We start from the raw sequence: 8,086 nt of genomic DNA, 5'->3' as shown, positions 1-8,086 counted from the left end.
TTTATATATATATATATATATATATATATATATATATATATATATATATATATATATATATATATATATATATATACATATATATATATATATATATATATATATATATATATATATATATATATATATATATAGTCACCAGACTAAACCCTTTCCGTCAGTATCTTGGTCATTTGCCTCCGGTAACCAGAAGACTTACAAACCTTTGTCCAGTAATTCACTTTATTGTGTGATATCTAATTTCTTGAAGCAAAATGTGCAACCGTATCATTTTTACTGCTATCCTACTCTGATGTTCATTCGTTGCAGGTGTTGAAACCGAAGTGTTGAAGGGTTATGATGATGCGGGTACTGGCCGTCACACTTGGTAGGTCGTCCCGGCCTCGCCACAACGACCACGATGACCACCAACACCACACTCCTACACGACAAACTTGCAAAAACGATACCCGAAGTCTCGTTTGTAAACAGCAGTCAACGAAGCCCGAGGACACAGGTCCAGCGATCCTCAGGAGGGGCGTGGTCAAGAGCACCAGTGTCAAGTACTGTCAAGACTTGCCATGTCGTAGCCAGGGGAGCAGGTCCAGGGAGTCCACCCGGGCCCTCATCACTGCCGAGCACAATGAAGCAAAATCTGCCACAGTGACAAGGATCCCTCGAGAGACCATGAGTGTTCACCGGTGTAAGCTGGTCAGGAACTCATCTATCAGTAAGTGGAGGGCTAAGTTTAGGCGGACACCTCTCGCATCTGAAACCGGAACAGAGACAGACACTGAGCAGTTGCTCGAAGAAGTAGAGGAAAATGTCAAATCAAACCGAAGAGTAGAGAGTAGAGTTGGCAGGGATGTAAACTTGGTCAAGGAGAAGCCGCGAGGTCGTATTCCAGATCTGTCTTCCAAAGGCTGTGGCAGCAGCGGTAATAAACACATCAGCTGTTCAAATTTGACGACGAAAAGAAATGAGATGACTGTAAGCAGCAGCTGCAGCAAGAAGCGGTCGACCATCACCGTGGAGGCAGGAGCACGAGCGTCTCGGCCACAGAAAGATGAGACAGCTGAGGCCTGGTGCAGCGTGCCGCCACCCAGGTGCCTCACTCCCCACAGGGTCCACCAAAGGGAAGAACTTATATCCTGGGTAGGCCTCAGTAGGCAAAGGGACGGTGACAGCAGTTATTACATTCCCAAGGGTAGTGGACATACTGTCTCGGTTTTCACTAGCCCTCACAGGGTCTGTGGTAGCCCTGCCTCTTTGGCTTGTCAGCGCTCACGTCCTTCAGCAGTAGGACGACTCATGACTGCTAAGGAAGGGCAGATGGGCTCTTGGCCTCGACAATCAAGAATCAATGGAGTTCGAGTCATAGGAAGCGGTCATATAAACCCACCGCAGCCATGTCTGCGAGCCGTGTGTGCGCCCGGCTTGACGCGTGACCTTGGCGGGTCAAACACACCTGCGGGTTCTTACTCTCATTTTGGTACATTCCCACGCAGAGGACCGTCTCAGAAAGGTAAGTCATCCCAGCAAGTTGTTGCAATTAACCATTGTCACCTTCTCATATGTTCTATACTATCATATATCCTGAATAATGTGTTGCCATAATATTTTGGCAAACTTTGTCTTGTAATCAATTATGCGTGTTATGTATCCTTCATATTCTGAAGCTGACCCTAATATTTCTGTGTCTCAGTGTTTCTGGGTCTCATGTCGTTGGCACTAATTCTTCTGTCTCTCATGTCACTAGACTAGTACTTCTTTGCTTCATGGCACTGGGACTTGTACTCCTGTGTCTTATGTCACCGGCGCTAGCAGTTCTGTCTCTCATGTTATTGGCACTAACATTCTGTCTCTCTGCACATTATTGATATCAATGCTCGTGTCTCTCGTCACTGACATCATCACCTTTGTGTCTCATTTCAGTGGAACTTGTTTCTCTTGTACTTTAAGTAACTGTGATTAAATCTCAAATGTAAAATCTTTATTTCTGATATAAAGAGCGATAGATACTGAGTTGCAGATGTATCAGTAGCTGTAGTTCTCAAGTACTTTCCTTGTGACAAGTGAAGCCGGATGGACGATACTCCCGCTGGCTTCATCTTCGCCTATGACGTACTGCTATTCACATGGCTAACCGAAGCTATAGTCAATACAATGCTTGAATAGAACATCGAATTTGAAATTCCATAAGACTTTCGAAAATCGTACTGTTATCCGGTTTGCAGTGCTGGATTTCGTAGAGAATCTTGAGAGTAGCATAAGAAATGCTGCCTCTAGTACGAATTGTCTTCGTCTCACACCGCGTTCTTTCTCAGGTGGCTGAGAACATATTAAACTTAACTTGAGGAGAGATGAAAATTGCCAATGTACCAGTAGAGCTGCTGCCTTGCTAGTGATTTTGCCATTACGATTCCTTACGTGTATCAGACACAAGAGTCCTCTTAGCCAGGTTTCAAACCACCTCCCAGATTACTGTCTGGCTCTGGCGTCGGCTGCTTGTTTATGGCCTTACATGGCCCACAGCTCAGCACAGTATAATTTAGGGTCTTCTGGAGCGCAGGCCGTCAACTTATTATGCAAACCAATGTGAAAATTCGCGTATTCTCTCTTGGATATTTGTTGTCTGGGGTCTCGGACACAGAAGTGGAACCTTTTGCATTTTCAGAATTTCTCCCAGTCGCCACAGGGGATCTTCTGTAATCTATATATTGTGCACCAAAGTCTGTAGTGGCTTTCTTTGGTATTCCAGGTCAGTCTGGCGATCCTAACTGATCCTAGTTGGAATGCTTCAGTTTCACAATCCTTTCAGGAAATATTTGGCTCTGCTTATTTCTATACATGAGTCACATTTGAAGTAACGGAGCCACCCACCGCGGACCATTGTGTCACTATAAACTCAGCGGCAGAGATGACCGTACTCACGGCAGCCCTGGGATCAAACCATAATATCTATCTGAGTAAATAATGACATGGCTGATCAGGTAAACACTCAGTGCTGTCTTAAAGTGCACATCAAAATGAATAGGAATTGTCACAACAGGTTGCTGATGACAAATTCATTCTTCGTCGTAGGGAAAAGTTTACAGTTTTTGCGTTAAAGATGCTGTTTTAGACTACTTCTCTGGAGATTTTGATCCAGTCTACTTCACAGATGTTTGGTCCAGATTATCGTGCTTAGAGTCTATCCGGTCCACATCACGTGGTCTTCGTCCAGTCTATGACGCACCAAATTTCACTCCAGACTATAGCAACTGTGTGTGGTCTTGGTCCAGACTATAGCAACTGTGTGTGGTCTTGGTCCAGACTATAGCAACTGTGTTTGGTCTTGGTCCAGACTATAGCAACTGTGTGTGGTCTTGGTCCAGACTATAGCAACTGTGTGTGGTCTTGGTCTAGACACATCGATGTTACCACTATGCTACAGGTCTTGGTCCAGATCTCACAGTTGTTATGTGTGTTTCTCCAGTTCTTCCGATGATTCTTAAAAAAAGTGAAATTATGACTTAACTCCATATTTCTGCTGATTTGCTGATGTGCTGTGAATTATCCGTCTTTATCCAGGTTGTGGCTATTTACGTCTTGTTTCAGCCAGCGACATTACCGTTGCTGGTTTTGAATGGAGTGCGGAACTTGAACTTTGGCCTACATTACATCCATCTCGATTGTAGTACTCAAGTCTGTGACTGTGTCTTGTATTAGACCAGTCGATCAACATAGTGGTACTGCATCCTAAAATGTTTCAGGCATTGAATGAGGATATGCCATCATAAGACTTGTTGAGCACTAGGGCACGGTCCAGTGGCTCTTGTGTTCCTGAATGCCTGTGAACTAAACATAAGTTTGACACATGATAGATAGCACTAGCACGCGTCTTTTCATAGTGCTAGGTGCAGTGGGAGAATGGGAGGAAAAGTCCATGCTAACTGGTTCTCCCTCGAGCAGCAACTCGTTTCATGATGTTGTATATTCATCAGCTTGTCTGTGTCATGTTCCTTTACCCCATACATGATCCCTGCGAACAAACACAGGTTGTTTAACTTGCCTGATTATTCAGTGACTTTACCAATAGCTACTTAAGTTTTGTGTCCCTAATCAGCAGGTTTCGTCGCTGTAAATGGTTTGCGTTCTTATCAGTAGCTTGTAAAACCCTTATCAGAAACTTTTGTACTTATAACGAGCTTTCATGTCCCTAGCAAGAAACTGTTTGTTTTTGTTACTCAGGTCTTTGTAATCAGCTTTATGCCCTTCGTAGCAGCATTTATGTTCTTATGAGCAGTTCATATCCTCGTAAACAGCTTCTCTGTCCTTAACAGCAATTTGAGACTTTGTAAACAGTCTGCGTGTCCTCACCAGCAGTTTATACACTCTTATTAGCAGCATGTGCCGTTATGAACAGCTTGTATATCCTAAACAGTGGATTGTCTTACTGCAAAGAGTTGACTTTATCAGCGAATTATTTGTCCTCTTCGGCTGTTTGTCTCCCTGTAAGCGGTTTGCATGTATTCATGAATACTTTGTACGCATCAGTGAAATTTCTACAAAGTATGATAAGTGTGAAAAGTTTAGGATTCATGTGATGTGTATGTTGTCTGGTAGCTGAACGTGGCCACGCTAAGGTCTGACAGAACTCTTGGGATCTTCCAGGCCTCATAATTCACTGACTAGATCAGCTCCTTTTTGTACCCAGAACAGATAAGGAGCTTGGACCTGCAGATCATACTCGAAGGTAAGGCATCTACTTATGTAAGCCATGACAATATCTTGTGATATGAAACAATCTTGGTAAAGTCCGTAGACTTGTCGGCGAATGGTGGTGGTGGTGATGAAGATGACGTTGATGATGTGAACCATCATCATGCCGTTCGCTGCAGCATTTGTAGCCGCAAATATGCGTGAAGGTCATGTTAGGCGCCTGTCTTGCAACTCATCAAGAAGGAACTTCATCGGTCTAATGAAAGTTCAACACAGCTTCTGTGTTATTATGATATAAAGTCGCACGAGACACTGAGGTCATGTACCGCTGCATCCTTATCAAGACTATTTCACTGTTTATATTTTCATTCATTTATCATTATACTTGATCACTGTTTCCCGTATATTTACCAGATGGCGTCCTAGCTTTGTCTCTTTGATGTATATCAACCGACTGTTATATTTCTCTCTTGTGTCTCCCCTGATGATGCGATTATTACACGAAAGTGCACTTGGGAACTTATCGTGTTTCATTTTCCCCGTGGACTCATAGGAATATATATATATATATATATATATATATATATATATATATATATATATATATATATATATATATATATACATCCTTTCACAAACATACTCAGGTCGAGTCCACTGTAGATAATCTTGACTCAGTCTTGTTGCCGGACGATCAATCTAACGGCAACTTCACATGGCTCCACGGTCTGCGGAGTCATTGAGAAATTGGCCAGCCGCTCCCTGGTCGTGGCCTGCTCAATGGACCTAGACGGGCTCCCGGCAAGTAGTTCCTCAGAGCTCAGCTTACATCCTAGGGGACCTTTGGGATGTTCTTAGATCATTATGATAGATGATGAAACAGAACACAGGGGATGTACTTACCTACAGGAGTACTCGAAGGATCTACTATGAGGGTCTGGCCATCCTTGGGCAGGGCATTGGGAAGGGAGAAAGCTGGACTGTGAAGGGAGGGTAGTGAGAGTTTGAAGGGAAGGGTACCTTAGATAGAATAGAGAGCTGTAGTAAAGAGAAATAGAAGATAGTAGGAAGGGAGAGAACAAACTTGATCGGAGGAGTGTGGATGAATGAAGAAACTAGTACAAGTCCAACTGAGAGGGTCTTGCAATGCAAATTATGTACAGAGGTGCGTCGAGGTTGACCTCAGAGATGATGCTGGAGAAGTTGAGCGGTGATGCTGGTGTGGGGTGACGTGGTAGGTAATCTTGGGGACATATGACGATGTTACAAGCCTGGGTTAATGTTTAACGAACCCTGAAATGGAAGATAAGTATGGAACATACTAGGTAGGTGCAGTCGAGAATATTATGTCAGGGCAAACATGGATATTTTTGTTTAAGTTGGAGGCTCCTGTCATGGACAGAAGTCCATATCAAGGCCGATCCTTAATCAAAATACACAGACGTGAACGAGAGGATAAAAGAAGAAACAAGGGAAAGATTTTACGGATTTTGGAGTGGTTTGAGAGTTCCAAAGCTTCGAGGCGTGGGAAAGAAACAGTTATCAAAACGGCCCGCCCTTGAGTTGCCAACTGCCACACAGTAATCATGTGACACAGCATTTGGCCGAGTATTGCATGGTGAAGCTAGTGGTGGGGGCACACAAGTAGCCACCTCTCGGGGGAGAAAACCAAAGTATACGTTTAGAGGAGGTAAAGTGAAACAACATTGCATCGTAGGGCAAGGGGGTCAAATCTTGATGTAGCCTGGAAAACTTTATAATCAGTGGGTTTACAACTGTTACCCTTCACAGGGATAGGATGTACCAAAGTATCCTTCAAGGAAGAAGGAAAAGTTTGGGTTTCTAAACAGAAACGGAACAGATGAGTGAGTAAGCACAGATGCATATTTAGGCACACTCGTTCATTACACAGGGATGGATGCTGTTAGGACCATAAGCCTTGCTTGTGTCCACAGAGAGAAGCGCTTTTTGGACATTTCAGAAAGAGATTATGGGAAGGGGCATAGCATTAGTAATAGGAGTATCAAGAGCAGTGGCGTATCTAGTGTATGGCAGGTAAATCAGGTGCCCTGGACGCCACTTAAAGGGGGCGCCACTCAAGGTTATTTTTTGACATATACTTCCCGATTGACATTTTTAACGGTTTGGTTTTGTGAGATAAAAAAGAAACTCGCCTACTTTTCAACTATAGTAATATTTTGCTACTATCATTTGCATTACCGCTTCTACGTTACAATTTTGATCAAATAAGTCTTTAAGTCTCTAAGAGTTTATACATTTAGATTTGGCCTAACTCTTCAACAGTTTATAACTTCCCTGTATACATTTTTATATACATCCTTTGTATGTACATTCTTAATCAAGCCAGGGGCGCAATTTCAGTGCTTGCCATAGGCGCTATTTCCCTTAGATACGCCCTTGATCAGGAGGTGAACGAATTCAATAGTCATCCATGGTAAGTTAAGTTAGAAGAAAAACAGCTATAATGGTTATAGCATTTCCTTTGAATGAAGTTGCGCTTTGCCTCACGGATAAAGTATGTGCAATGATTATGGGTGGTGATAGATGGTGAATGGGATTTGGAGGAAGAAGTGTTTTCCAAGCCTGATATGCATGATCCCTTGCCTGAATGGCCGCAGAACAGGAACGGTTGAAGCATGGATTGGAAGAAGAGGTCGTCTAGGAGGCAGAGGGGATAAATGCTTTCATTCCCACAACAATAAGCCCTGACCATCCAGTTGAGAGGAAGTTAGCGGTTGGACGATGACGAAGGGGCTAGGGGAACGAGTCTGGGGAGATTAATGAAGGTAGAGTGGGGGAGGGAAGGGTAGGAGAGAGAGGGAGGAGGTTGTGTTAAAAGAGGAGGGTGGGGCTAAAGAGGAAGGCTCGAGTTTGGATTTGGAGGAAGTGAGGCTGTTGATAAAACATATCGTGAGACCTAGAGGGTGAAGTTATGATCATGTCCCAAAGTGACAATGAATGTGAAATTACTTTTGTAATGAAGGTGCACAGTACTGTAACAGCTGACTATTACACAAGCCATCTGCCTTGTAATGGACACTGCAGAGGCAGGGTAGGTATGGTCGTAGGTATTAGCAACACATGCGAAAAGCATTATGACGTAAGGAGGCGCCACCTGGGTCAATAGTCAGTCTGTACGTAGTCGTAGTGAGCTGGACTCTCAAGAATATTCCGAATCTTGTTTTGATATTCAAAATAGAATATGTGGGTTTAAATGAAATAATTCTGATATAATAAAATGAGTTGAAGTAAGCCATAGAGTGGAACTGGGGAATAAGATCCAGGGGACATTGAGGAGTGTGTAGAAGGAAAGCTTAGTTTCCATTTAGCAAAGATAGGTATGTCTGAGGGTACAGCATTACAGTTGTACTAAGTGTTGCAT

At 43.3% G+C, this 8,086-nt stretch overlaps 1 protein-coding gene across 1 annotated transcript; it reads left to right on the top strand.

Moving 5' to 3' along the window:
- The first annotated feature begins 315 nt into the window (after positions 1-315).
- Positions 316-1,596, top strand: LOC139760696 (uncharacterized). The gene has a single exon (XM_071684263.1). It carries the CDS (start codon positions 337-339, stop codon positions 1,594-1,596), a length of 1,260 nt encoding a protein of 419 aa, XP_071540364.1. The 5' UTR covers positions 316-336.
- Positions 1,597-8,086: the final 6,490 nt, after the last annotated feature.

This window comes from Panulirus ornatus, chromosome 37 (assembly GCF_036320965.1).
Source record: "Panulirus ornatus isolate Po-2019 chromosome 37, ASM3632096v1, whole genome shotgun sequence".
NCBI classification, from domain to species: Eukaryota; Metazoa; Arthropoda; class Malacostraca; order Decapoda; family Palinuridae; genus Panulirus; species Panulirus ornatus.
Note: the sequence above shows the minus strand (reverse complement) of the source record. Positions and strands in the feature narration are given on the sequence as shown.